We start from the raw sequence: 14,583 nt of genomic DNA, 5'->3' as shown, positions 1-14,583 counted from the left end.
AATTTGACGATAGAATTGATGGTCGAAGTGGAGGATCTGAGCTTAAAATAAAGCAAAGGGTAAGCAGCTAACGACAACGAAGGAACTTCATCCAATTCATGATTAGGGTTCTGAACGTATCTGCAAAACAAAGTAACAAACAAGGAGAAGATTATTTATCGTACATGATTGAGAGAGGTAGGATGCAATATATCATCGTCACAATGGAGGTTTGTACTTCCAAATGAGGGGTATAAACTGAGTGTCAATTCCTGCCTTCTTGAACTTGCTTTTGATAGTTCCCTCATCAAAAACGGACTACAGAGCCATTATTCATCCCACTTTGCTTTCCAGTTTCCACTACCTAGCATTCATTCTAGACTGACAACCTTTCTTTGATTCACTATATTATAACATTGTTTTTCTTTTTTCTCCCAACTGAGAAAAGGGTTTATGAAACTTAGCTTCCGCCTCACAGCGGGAAGAACGGATTGAGGCCTAAGGCCGAGCACCGATAACAAGGGATAGATGTAGAACTTCCTGTAGATGAATTGATTGAGAAGGCTGATGGATTTGTAGGAGTATTTCCAAGTTATTCCTTTCTCTTATCCTGATCATGCAAGAATGCATTTTCATTCTTTTGCTTTTATCATCTAAACTGTCATTTTTTTTTCTGTTGCAAAGCATAAATATGAAATTGTAAGGAAGTTACAGGAGAAGAAACATATTTGTGGAATGACTAGAGATGGAGTGAATGATGCTCCTACACTGAAGAAGGCTAGTATTGGAATTAATGTTGCTGATGTAATTTTTACTGGTATAAATGCTTCTGATATAGTTCTCACAGAACCTGGGCTGAGTGTTATAATCAGTGTTGTGCTCACCAGTAGAGCTATTTTCCAAACAATGAAGAATTTCACTGTTAGTCCTAGTCATCCCTCCTTCCCTCTCCCCCTTTTCCTTGAGATCACCAAACTTTAGTTTGCTAACAATAACCAAATTTGATTCCCTTTTTCCACTTTTTCAGATATATGTAGTTTCAATCACAATTGGTATTGTGGTAAGTAGCCTTAGAGAAAAAAGTCATTCATGCTTACGATTAAAAAAAAAAAGGCATTTGTATTTCATACTGACACTAGCATTGATGACAGTGTTATTCTTCTAGGCTATGCATGATATTGACTTTTTCTCGGTAAGAAGTTTGTTGTTGTTTCCTTAGGAGCAAATATTATAACTAAACTTTTCTTTTATGAAGACAATTTAGATTTTAATTTTGTTATGGTCTATATCATACAGGACAAATTCAATGTAAGATTATTGAGGAAGAGTCCTCATGAGCAGTTGGCTGCATTATACTTGCAAGTGAGTATCATTAGCCAGGCCCTTATTTTTGTCATTCGGTCACGCAGCTGGTCATATGTTGAATGTCCTGTATTGCTCCTAGTGAGTGCCTTCATAATTGCTCAACTGGTAAGAATGTGTGTTATTTATTTTGTCTTTCTTTTTTTCCACAGACCAATAAATTTACCCCTCTCCACCACATTACATGCAATAGAGCACCCACGGTTGGTTAAGCTTTATTGATTTCTTAATTGGTTCATGGACTAAGTTGGCTGAATCCAACCCCATAACTATAAAACTGTACTTTTTTATTAATATTATTTTCTAATTCCTTCACAAGGACTAACCAATACCCAATAAAGGGACAAAATGTTAGGTTAAGTTTGACTTTCAGTGTAGATGTATTTTGGAGCCCTATAATTTGCCACATGTTGCTCATTCAAAGGACTAAAGTGGTTCAATTGTTCGGTCCAACTCCAACCATTTAATTATCTTGAAGTTGGTTATTTTGCTACTCATCTCTCTGATTTGTTTCACCTTTGAATGGGTTCAATGCTTATTTTTTGATGTGTGGATTTTGATTTTCATTTTACACCAAATAGAAGGAAAGTAAGAAAAGAAAAAGAAAAATATTATTTGCTCCACCCTGTTGTTAATTAGATGGTTATTGTCAAGTGGCAACTTTGATTGCAGTCTATGCTAATTGGGGTTTCTCAAGGATAAAGGGAATTGGTTGGGGTTGGGGTTAGGTTGGAGTAATGTGGCTTTATAGTGTTCCAAGGGCATCATATGGGGATATTGGAATGTTCCATGCAACTAGACGACAAAGGTTGAACTGATATGTATCTATATCTAGTTATTGCCTTCTAGGACTTTAGAATTTAGGTTTCCTATAAAATTCGGTACTATGTATATTGTTGATAATGGGTAAGTGCTAGTTTTTGTAATGAGTTTTGGCTTCAAGCTGTTTTCTCTTTTTCATTTCCCCTCAGTTTGCAATTATTATTGAGTTAATGTAAATAGCGTATTAAAATGTTTGTTGTATACACAGGGGTTGGTTTGCTATGAATGTCTCTGTCATTCAGGTTCTCCTTTAAAAAGCTTACCTATGTTATTTGTATGTCAAGTCAATTTGTATATGATGAAGGAAGATTTGGCCCTACCTCGCAATCACGCCACGTGGCAAAAAACAAGTAGCTCGGCACTTAAAGCAACGTACCCAGGGTGCAAACACCAAAGGGAAGAAACCAGCAGTCCAAACTCCCCTCGAGGAGACCGAACTCCCTTCGAGGAGCTTGAACTCCCTACGAGGAGCCCGACCTCCCTACTAAGAGCTCGAACTCCCTACTAAGAGATCGAACTCCCTACGAGGAGCCCGAACTCTCCCTTTGACCCCGAGCCACACAAAGCAGTGACCCGAACTGGCCCGCCTCATGGCAGTTCGGGTCACTCCCCTATCCGAACTCAAGACTTTGCCTCGCACACCGCTCCAGCACTTCGCCTCCAGAACACTGAACTAGACAAACCACACCGTACTTGACACCGAAGGAGTCCGTATCCAGGAGCGGCGCACCTGACTGACTTGGGATCTGATGCTTGACAGCCGCACTTCAATGGCCACCTGCCACCGTCACCTCCAGTTACAAAGACGGCTCCGACAAAAAGAGTAGTGGCGGTTCTGCCCCAGCAGAGGTGATGACACCCGAACTGGTAGAAGCACGTAAGTAATCATACCCGACCTAACAGAAGCATAGGAGTGAGTGCGCGAGGTGGTTATAAAAGGCTCTCTACCCCCCAAGAACATGGTATGCAAACTTTGCACTATCTGGTTTTATCTTGCCTTTGAAGGATTCTAACTTGAGCTTCGGAGCCTTTACACCGGGTTCCCCCCGGAGCTTCCTCATCTTCTCCGTTTCAGGTTCCCTGCTACTCAGTTCAGAGGCAAGGTCGTTGACAGCTAAGACCGGCCGGATTGCGCACCATTAGTATATAAACAAGCAAGTCAGGTTATTGGCAAGTTTTGTGTACACATTTGCAAAATTCATGGTTCCATATACATATGTTTTTTATGATATACATAATTTTGGTGTTATGAGGCACTTAATTGTTTCATGTGATAGGGTTAGTTGCTGCAAGTGTTAAGAAGGTGGATTTGTTTGGTGAAAGTTTAATCGACCTCACAAATGCACCAACTTCTATTCCAACAGAAACAAAAACAAATACTGTTAATAGCAGTAACATAGAAGATGTTGATTTGTTTGCATATGCAACTTTCGTGTCTACATCACCTCAGGTAGAAGCAGGGGTGGTCTTTCAAAAACATGGATGATGAAATTTGTATCAAGGGGTTTATCAATTTGAAATGTGTTTGTGGCTAAAATATTTTGAATGGTGAATGTACATTTATATTTTATTTGTAATTGATGTTTTGACCTTTTGTATTAAATTTTAATTTGCATAAATGAAGGGAAAATAGTTTATTTGAAACAAATTATAACTTTATTTAATAATTAAAAGCAATTTCATGTTATTTGGATTTTGGAAAAAATTTCAGGTTATTTTAGCTGGTGAAAAAGTAAATTAAAATATTATTTGCAATTGTTTAGGGTAGGCTCTATAGCGGCAGTCGCTACTGCCGCTAAAGGTAAATTGACTGCCACTAAAAAACATATGCACCAAACTATAGCGGCAATCGGTAAACTCATTTAGCAGCAATGCAGTTTTCTAACTGCCACTAAAAGCCTGTTTCTAGCGGAAGTTTTTGACTTTTACCGGCAGCTAGCAAAACTGCCGCTATAACTTTTTCCGACACATTTTTTAGGGGCAATTTGGTGACTGCCGGTAAAGGTTTTACCGGCAGTTTTAGAGACTTTTAGCGGCAGTTTTGTAGTGAGAGCATTTTCTGATGTCATTCCTTCCATTGGAAAGTTTAGCACCCTTATCCAGATTTCCCATGTATCTATCACCAGCTTTCTTTGGGTTTACTCTTGGGGACCATTTCTGAATAAGGAGCGGGTAGTCTTTGATTAGCCAGGATCCTTTCTCTAGGAAATTTTCAAGATCTAATTCTCTATTGAAGGCTATCCAAAAATGTTTCTTCCAATGGGGTTTACTTCATAACCTTTTGGAGCATTCCACAAATTTCTAATGCACTCTACAACCCCTACTACATTCAAGGGACGATTCGCCAGCACACGAGCGAACAAACCAAGCTTACACAACTTGGTTGCATTAGCCATTGTAGAATGGGTTTAACAAGAAGGTGATTATAGCAAGAAGTTGTGTAAGCTTGATTATAGCAAGTCAATTTCTTGCTATAATATTGCTAGGGGGAAGATTTCGGTTTGGGAGGGCATGGAAAAAGGTTACGACATGAAGGGGAAAAGAAGGTGATTATAGCAAGAAAAGGGTTGGGTTATCAGGAAAGAGAGAAGAGCGATGAGAAAAACACTTGCGGAAGAAGGCTATGAAGAAAAGAGAGAAAAGGCGAGACACACTCGCAGAAGTTTAAAGGAGGTTTTTTGAGAGTTCAAAATTCAAGGGAAGTTTAAATATTTGTTAAAAAATGTGAGGGATGTACAAAATAAATTACTCAGTTTTAGTGCTCATTTTGAGGGATTTCATGCAATGGCTTATGGCTTTACAAGTTGGGCCCTACATAGAGAGCCTCGAAGCTATGTTTGGTGAAAACACAAAAAAAAGCCTAGTACACTTTAACAAAGCTAAGAAATTGACTTTTTTATAAAGTTATCTCAACACAACTCAATCAAAGCTTCAGCCCTCCCAAATGGTAGGTGTGCTAAAATGCTGGTCAAAGTGCTTTGGAGAAGCCCTTAAGTGTCCATTTGAGAGGACTGAATTGTTACAACTTTATAGCTTCCTGATGTCTAGGGGTGTCAATTGGATTGGATTTGGTCCAATCCTATCCAGTGCAGTCCATCATAAATGGACCATGTCCAATCCAATCCAATGAATATTTTGGATCGGTCCAATTTAATATCTGAATCTTCCAATCTGTTCAAATTTGTTTTAATTTAGATTGATTCTAACCCGAATCTTCTCCATTAACACGTATATTTTTATTTTCTATCAATGGACCACATATTGGCTCAATCCAATATAATTTCATTGGGGATGGACCAGGTCCAATCCAATCTAATAAACACTTTGGACCATTAAGTTTGCGCTGATCCGATTCAACATGCCTTGTTGGTCCATCCAATCGGTCGAATTTGATTTTGATTTGAATAGAGTCCAACCCAAAACTGGTCCATTGACACTCTTAGTGAGGTGGGTCTCACATGGACATCATATAAGATATGTTTGGTGAAAAATCTAGAGAGCCCAAATCAACTGTTTGTTAGCCATTTTTTAGGGTTGTCGGCTTCAACCACTTTAAGTAGCTTTATATGGAGTGTTTCAAACCTGTCGAACCAGCTATAGCTCAACAGAAAAGTCATATCGAGCTTGTGGTCCATTTGGTTTCCGAGAAAGAAGGGGTGGGAAATAAAATTTTGGCATCCTAAATTTAGTTGCTGAGATAAATTATTCTAGAAAATTTATTTTCAAGTGTTTGCTTGCTAAGAAAATTTACTAGGATACATGACTGGATTTCATTTTGATAATTTTGATTACAATGAAAATACAATCATATGATTCAATAATACAACTTAATTGCAAGATCAAAGAATCATTTGGCATTAGTCTTAAGGATATAATAAAAGAGGTAAAATCCAAAACAATGAATAATAAATATGAAATATCAGACCTTCAAATGAGCACAAATTTCTTGGGCGAGGGGCACTTTCAAGTTTCAATCAATTAAATTAAAATATAAACATCATGAGGAGGTATTTATTGAAATCTGAAATTTTAGAAGGTCTTTGTCGCAAATAAAAGGTCAGAGGGGGTAATTTCGTATTAATCTGTAATTTAAATTGTAGGTTTATCAAAAGCACTGATCCAATGGCCTCTGGTTCTAAACGCCAAGCCTACTTGCCGCCAAAAATTCAAATACAGCGAAAAGCCAAACTAATCTTAGACCCTGAATTCGCCTTCCCGGCTTCCTCAGTTCCTCTTCATCTCTTCTGTTTTAAATCGGGTTTAACTTCGAATTCGAAGAGGCCCAACTCAGGAATCTTGCTACCACGCTCAGCAATGTCGACGATCTTCATTGCCGTCCAGTGTTGTCAGTGCTCAACTATGCAGGCAAATCCCTCTCTCTCCCCTCCCATCTCTGTATCTTTCTCTATCTCTCCATCGTTCTGGTCTTAACGAACGCTTTCATTCTTTGTTTACTGCGGGAACAGGTGAAGCAGCAGAAGAAGAGCAGCAACAAATGGAACTGCGTGATCTGCAACCAGAAGCAGTCCGTATGGAAGGTCTTTGCTCGGGGATACGCTGCCAAGGACATCCGCAAATTCGTCCAAGGGTTCAACATGTCTCGCCAATTTATCGAAAACAGAGACGAAAGCCTAATTCAGACATTGGAGGAGATCGACGACCCTAATTCGAGCAATAGCAGCTGCAGCCGAAAGAGAAGAAACGATTGGACCGAGTACTTGGACACCGAGGACGATGCTGATGCCAAAGAAGAACTAGATGGTTAGTTCTTCGTAATGTGATTCCCGACCAAAGTCCTATACCTAATTCGTAATTTCAGGTGTCTTGCTTCTAAACGTTTTAGGTATTTCTTAATTTTGTTCTTCGTCTTTTTTTTCCCGGTTCTGTACAGGGAATGCTTTTGAACCGAAGATTGTGACGGAACTCCCAGAAGAGCACTTGAAGAAACCAAAACTGAAGAAGACTTACCCTGGTGAATTTCATACTATTCAAGGAAGCAAACCTCTGAAGCCTGTTTTTTCAAATACAAACACAAAGCCCAAATTCCCTCATCGAGGTGCTTTTGAAATCTTTCTTATTTTTGCGCGTGCTCTCTCTCTCATGTTCATTTACAGTAAAATTTTGACAGACGACGAGGACGAGAAAGGGAAAAGGCAACTGGCAACAGGAAGAGAATCCAAATGGAGCTGTTACTTAACAGAAGAAGAGAGTGACAATGGGATTTTATTCGGACGGGAGAGGGAGCCCCTAGTTGATCTGAATCCATGGAGCCATGCTGGTTTGGAGAACGAGTTCAATGGCGAAAGGGTTGAAGATGAAGTTCATCCTGATTTCACATAAAATTGTTTGGTGTTGATGTTTCACAACAATCGGTTCTATGGTGTAGTGGTTAGCACTCTGGACTTTGAATCCAGCGACCTGGGTTCGACTCCCGGTAGGACCTTCCCTTTTCTATCCATCAATTCTTTTTTGGTCCACAATCCACATCTCACCACTTGAATCTTGAAAACTCAAAAATCCACCAACCAAACAGCCCTCAGAGGGGTGTTTGTCATGACTGCATTTTATAGAGATCACTTCAAGTACAGTGATTAATTCCCGAATCCCGAATTGATAGCACTTTTTATGTTCAGATTGGGCTTTGGGCTTGGGCCCAGACTTCTAATATAATTAATGGGTTGGATTGGATAAACTGATTACGCAACTGTTTTAGTCCTTTATGTCTCGTAGTGTCGTGTGGTGTTATGATTCCTCGCCATCACCATGTGTGCAGAATGAAGAAAACTAGAGACCTGTTGTTTACCAGAATTCTTCTACCTCTTCTCAAATGATACAATACCATCGAATGGCTGTTTGTAGGATCAGGAAATTTTGCTCATCTACAACTTCGACTGCAATTCATATTCTGGTTCCATTAGTTTATAATTTAGCAATGCCGTAACGAACATTATGAGGCAATCCCATTCAACTTTATTGGCGCCCAAGGTGAATCTGGGTTTGCATTTCAAAGAGCGTTCCTAATACCCATGGTTTTTGAACAGCCGTTGATCCGGACGGTTGGATCATTTGGCCTGGGAACAACCGTCCAGGCAACTGGTTCTATTTTACTCCAAATTTGGTCCCTGATTAAAAACCATTGAATCAGTCAATGGTCGGTTGATCGGTTGATCCATTCAACTGTTTTGGCTGTTTTTTATTTTTAATTATTTTGTTAGAATGGGCTGTCTGTTTGAACTAGATGGTCGAGCTGTTGACCCAAAAACCGATGGTCAGAACAATTCCATTTCTGAATCGTTTTTTAAAACCATACTCATACCAACCTCATAGCAGTCCGGATCTGCTCTATACAGATGCAACTCACACCAACCTCACAACACTTCCCAGCTACACATCAGTAACATCTCCCGTACTTTATGTTGTTTTTCATGGGGAGATGTTCCCAATATATGGTGGGATGAGGTTGTGAGCTCGGTGTGAGGTGTGCTATGTGATGAATAAATCTTGATTTGCCTCACCATGGTTTTTAAAATCGGACTGGACCGGACAGTTGGACCAAAAAAACCAGGAACTGGTCACCCATTTCAGCCAAAACTGTTTTATTGGTCAAAAACTGTCAACTTAGTCAATGAATCACTGATCTGGGTGGTCGAATAGTCAACCTGAAAAATGATTTTTGGTCATTTTTTATTTTATTATTTTTTATTAGAACAGACTGTCCATTTTAACCAGATGGTTGGGCTGTTCAACCCAGAAACTAGTCCGGTCCGATTTTAACATTGGAAACACCTGTACCTTGAAGAGGAACCTGTGGGCCTCCATTCATCACGTAAGGTTAAGTGCAGGTTTTGCAATGAGCACTGGTGAAAACGGGAAAGCTCTATAGGGTCGATTGTGAGTGAAAAGCGAAGATCTTGAAGTTGAAGAGGCAACAGTATTGTTTAGGAAATTATCTAAAACCTCCCCTCACTTTATTGACAATGCCTAAAACTTACCCTGATTTTTAGGTATTTCAAGGAATCCCTGGTCTCAAGGTTTTGTAAACCATATACTTCCCTTACGTTGCATTGCCTCATCGTCTTGTGAAAAGTAACAAAGAGGGCCATTTACTAAAACACGGCCTATAGTTTTATGAATTTATTAAAACATATCCTATAGTTTGTGTTTTATTAAAACAGCCCATTTAGTTTTCAATCGATCTACTCAACCAACCTTCCATTAGATGATTATGGAACATGACAGTTTTGACTTAACATTCATTTGAATAAATTTAATTAAAAGAAAATATAAATAAAAATACTATTTTCCCCTAATAAGACACTAGTAACCACTCTATTTTGTCAATTTGTTTTCTATATGAAAAAATGTTATACTTAATTTTGGAATAAATAATAATGGGCCCATGCCCTTAGACATTTTTCACTTAGTTTAGGTGATCATATTATCATTTTTAGATGGCAAACAAATGCCTCTTAGTGAAAGGTCAATTAAGTTAATAGGTTGCAAATTATAGAGGGTGCTTTAGTAAAATAAAAACTACAATGTAAGTATAAGTAAATCTGAGTAAATGATCCTAACAAAAATAACCCTGAGACACTTTATGTCAAGTTCAGTTTCAGTCAGTGCAAGACTCATTCGAGCACCCTTCACAGCCTTGCATTGGAAATATCTCCATACTTATATGCTTTATTTCACGGGGAGATATTCCCAATGCAAGGTTGGGAGAGGCTGTTCGAATGGTGTGAGCACTGACTTGCATTGACTGAATCCGATCTCCTTTATGTCATCTTATCTATTTTTAATGCAACAACAACAAAAAAAATCCCTAGCATGTTCTCTCTCTCAAAAAAAAAAATACTGCTTTACAAATTACAACTAATTTTGTTTAATTTATTTTTTATTAATTTATTCACTTCATATATTATAAGAATAAGGAAGCAATATTGATTTAGTTGTCTATTGGTTTGTGTAAATCCAAATATTAAACTAACATGGTGTTTGGAAGTGTGGGCGCTTTTTTGGACCGATTTTCAAGAAAAAACGCCCATGCTTCCAAGATCCGTTTTTCACAAAAAAACGCTTCTGCCACGTAGGCAGTGAGCAACACTATGCTGTTTGGTAAGGTAATTTTCATCACCATTTTTTATGTATGTGCTGATAGGTAAGCACCACATAGGATACACATTAGTCAACCATTGGGGGAAACAGTTCACCGATGCATGAAATGCCGAATTTTGAAAAACGCCTATGACTGATTTTTTAATAATCGGCTGAACCAAATAATGAGATACATGAACGTTTGTTGAAACGCCTATGTGGACCCGATGTGGCACCATTTTTTAAAAAACGGCCATGGTTCCAAACATCCCCTAAGTTATCTAATTGTAAGAGTATATACATGCACAACACTACCCACCAACATCAGTAGGTATGCAAATGAGGAGGTTGGACCTATGAAACATCAGAATTGGCATCTGCTCTTCATAATGACCTCACAGCCACATCCCACCATGTATTGAGAACATCTCCAATGAATAAAGGGGATGTTCTTGATGTACAACTGATACATGCTGTGAGGTTGGTGTGAGGAGGAATTTGTGAGGAGTAGATCCAAACTCGAAACATCAATCTCAAAACCCCGTGCAAGACTTGGATATATATGTCGCGATTTTAATAAAAAAGATATTTAAATATATTCACAAGAAAATAACAAAAAAGAAAAAGAAAGAAAGAAGAATTTTAGAAAGGTCTATGATCTACAATCCAAAATGGCTCCATGATAAACAAGCGCTTTTTAAACATCAAAACATCCCAATATATTCTCAGTTTTACAGGGTGTTTGGTTTCGTTTACGTTTATTCAGTAAATATTTTGTACTTATGTGATTGTAAAATGAAGAAAGACATTTAATGAGGGCGTTTATGACACATAGGTGCCATTAGGCACCACATCAGCAAAATATCAATAAACGCCTACCCATTTCAGGAAGCTCCAAAATGAAGTTTCCTGAAACGAGAGAGGTACACAGAAACCGAAGTTTGCTTTTGCAAACTTTGATACACACAAATGCAATTAATGAGGCGTTTGCTGATGAGGCGCCTATGTAGCACTGTCAATAAATATTTACTCAATAAACATAAATGGAACCAAACATATACTTAATCATTTTCTTCTTGAAGTTCTTAACCAGTGCTAGCTTTGGGAAACCCTAACCAGCTTTTAACCTCCCAACTCCACTCTCGGACCACCATTAGAGGAGGGAGAATCAGCTCCCTAAACAGGTATCTTCTCTGATCTAGCCCTCTTGCTCGACAGGTCAGGAGAAACCAACCCAAACCGCATCTCACCTACCATTTCAAAGGTTCCAGACTGTCTTAATAGTTGCAAAAATATAAATATTAATCATGGCCTTCCATTTGATGCATAACAATTGTCCTAATGCTCAACAATTCGTCACTTCAATGGGTCCCTCATATATACATAAGTGGCACCTTATTTATTTATAGAACAACCATCTTCATGAGTATTTTGGGTATATTAAAAATACACATGTTTGAATAGTAATTTTGATAGAGGGTATCTAAAAGTCCAAAAAACAAAAGTTTTAGACATCTATCTATTATTATATAAATTAGATATTTGCTTTGATTTCTGTGTAGATTATAAAATTAAGTATTGAAATACATATAGAATTATATGTTTTTTTATCCTCTAATCTTATACAGGTAAATAACACGTGCTCTTACACTAATTATCAATAAAATGAAGGGAGTTATTTGAATAATTTTACTATTGTTTAATTGCACCAGTACATAAAAACATATGAGGTGCCCATTATTTATGCTGGAAGACTATACATACCAGTATACCACTGACCTTCATGTACCCATTTCACACCCTAACTAGAACCTACTTGTTGCTTTCTAGATGGGCAGCTCACCCATCTTGACTTCTACATAGAACACCCCTCAATAATAGAGAACGTCAATCAATTAATTAACCCTTAGAACATCCTCAAATGGGGGACCTCTTCTATTGTGGTTCTAGCATTTCTGCCATCCAAATTCTAAGGATAAACCCTAAGGCTAGTTATATAAAAAAATAAAGAAATTAAAAGAAGAATCTGAATAGGCGGGATATGCCACCTGTGGTCTGATCTGATCAAAATTAATATGACAGATAGGAGAAGCTCATTATCTGAAAGGGATACCTGTAAATTAAATGTCTGCTCAAGTGAAAGTTAAAACATAATCCAAAAGTTTCAATATGAGCAACACAGCTTTCTTAATTCTTAATATTCAACTCTTTTGGCCACGCAGGAAGATGACAATGACAAGTGGCTAAACTCTGCTCTGGTTGTGGATGTTGTTTTCTTCATCTAGTGGAAGTGTGGAACATTTGATCGAATCCCAGGTCAATGACCACCATTACTACTACTACTACATCCATTGACATTACGTACTAACTGGGCCAGTTCCCAGTTGGAGGATATATAATATTCTGCAAATAATTGTTTGTTCTGCAGAAATTACGGCCTTCTTCTCGATCGTGTGTAACGAGAAAGCGTTTTCTAGACTACTCTACAGTGGGAAATCTCGATTACTGCAGGGAAGTGGGAGCTTAACTTATGGAGATGGAAATGGAAATGTGGGTTGAATTCAAAGCTCTTCATTGGGGCGGCGGTTGTTGGCTCGACCCCTCCACCGCCACCGCCCACCGGCCACTCAGTACTAGTAGTAGTGTTTATAAATCCAGCTGGTTTGACGACGTACGTACGAGATCTCCAATTAATGACATACCAGCTTAATCATGGCCGCCTACTTCTGATATGATTCTACTAACCAAGTTTTGTCTTTTTTATCTCGAATGAATTGGCGAGACCAACTGTAGCCTGTAGATGCCATCGATCTGTGTTCATTCTGGACAAGCTTGTTTGTATTGATACAGACGCTATTGACAGGGCCAAAATAACTCTTCTAGATATATCTTACTGATGAAGGAAGATTTGGTCCGACTTCATAATTATTCGACACGTGGCAAAGGTAACAATTCGGCACAATAGCGTGTCCAAAGCACGAGCAATGAAGGGAGGAATCGGCAGCTCGAACTCTCTACTAGGGGCCCAAACTCCTACTAGGGGCCCAAACTCCCTACTAGGGGCCCGAATTCCCACTAGGGGCCCGAACTTCCTACAAGGAGGCCGAACTCCCCACAAAGAGCTCGAGCTCTCCCTTAGGCTCCAAGCCTTACAAACACAAAGGGCAACAACCCGAACTGGCCTGACCCATGGCAGTTCGGGACACACATCTATCCGAACTCAAGACCACCTCGCTCACCACTCCAGCACTTCGCCTCCAGGACGCCAAACTGAACAACCGTACCACGCCTGACACCAAGGAAGTCCGTACCCGGGGCGGCACACTTGACTGACTTCGGATCTAACGCTTGACAGCCGCACTTCAACGGCCACTTGCCACCACCATCTCCAGTTGCAGAGACGGCTCCGACAAAGAGAGCAGTGGCGGTTCTGTCCCAGTAGAGGTGATGACACTCGAACTGACAGGAGCGCAGAGAGTCAGACCCGACCTGACAGAAGCTTAGGAGTGAGTGCGCGAGGTGGTTATAAAAGGCTCCCTACCCCCCAAGAACAAGGTATGTGAACTTTGCGCCATCTGGTTTTATCTTGCCTTTGAGAGAATTCTAACTTGAGCTTCGGAGCAATCACACCGGGTTCCCCCCGGAGCTTCCTCATCTTCTCCGTTTCAGGTCCCCTGTAGCTCCGTTCAGAGGCAAGGTCGTTGACAGTTAGGACCGGCCGGATAGCGCCAGTACCAGGTCCACTCAACAACGAAGGCGCCGGCGAAGTCGTCGAACTGCCACCCGTGTCCTGCCCGAGCTCAGAGGTAAGGAAGAGACGAGTTCGGACGAGGTAAAAGCTGCCCCGATTCTCTCAGTTCCTTCCTCCCTCTCATTAGAACTCCTGGCAGTCCCCATGACCAGAGACATCAAGCTTCCACCTTTGGACAAGTATGATGGGTCATTTGACCCCAACGACCACGTCGATGCTTTCCAATCCCAAATGCACCTCGCCAGGGTCAGCGAATCATGCATGTGCGTGACCTTCATCACCACCTTCAAGGGGGTGGCTCGCACCTAGTACAGGAACCTAGCCCCAGGGTCAATAAGAAGCTGGACCCAGTTCATGCAGGTCTTCACAGCACACTTCGTTACCAGCAAGCGGTGCCCCAGAACTGAGGAAAGCATCTTCGGAGTAGTCCAGAGAGAAGGAGAATCCATCCGGGGCTACATCAAGCGGTTCAATGAAGCGTGCTTGTAGATACCGCGATTAGACCCCGCGGTACAACTCGCGGCGGCTAAGAGAGGAGTAACGCACAAGGAGTTTAAATGGCACATGGTAGCCAG

General features: G+C 40.0%; 1 protein-coding gene, 1 non-coding gene and 1 pseudogene across 3 annotated transcripts; all 3 read left to right on the top strand.

Moving 5' to 3' along the window:
- The first annotated feature begins 203 nt into the window (after positions 1-203).
- Positions 204-2,159, top strand: LOC148791368 (plasma membrane ATPase-like; annotated as a pseudogene).
- A 4,133-nt stretch (positions 2,160-6,292) lies between these two features.
- On the top strand, positions 6,293-7,859 carry LOC104599980 (uncharacterized). Of its 2 annotated transcripts, XM_010262754.3 has the most exons (4): positions 6,299-6,528; positions 6,630-6,924; positions 7,055-7,219; positions 7,292-7,859. In XM_010262754.3, the coding sequence occupies exons 1-4, from the start codon at positions 6,478-6,480 to the stop codon at positions 7,501-7,503; spliced, it is 723 nt and encodes a 240-aa protein (XP_010261056.1). In that variant the 5' UTR covers positions 6,299-6,477; the 3' UTR covers positions 7,504-7,859. The 2 variants fall into 2 exon arrangements, with proteins under 2 accessions (XP_088745114.1, XP_010261056.1); XM_088888988.1 differs by having other exon boundaries at positions 6,293-6,528; positions 7,055-7,859.
- TRNAQ-UUG (transfer RNA glutamine (anticodon UUG)) lies at positions 7,535-7,606 on the top strand. The gene has a single exon. It is a non-coding gene; the product is annotated as a tRNA-Gln (tRNA).
- Positions 7,860-14,583: the final 6,724 nt, after the last annotated feature.

The sequence above is a fragment of the Nelumbo nucifera genome, chromosome 5, assembly GCF_055504915.1.
Source record: "Nelumbo nucifera cultivar China Antique chromosome 5, China Antique-T2T, whole genome shotgun sequence".
Lineage (NCBI taxonomy): Eukaryota > Viridiplantae > Streptophyta > Magnoliopsida > Proteales > Nelumbonaceae > Nelumbo > Nelumbo nucifera.
Note: the sequence above shows the minus strand (reverse complement) of the source record. Positions and strands in the feature narration are given on the sequence as shown.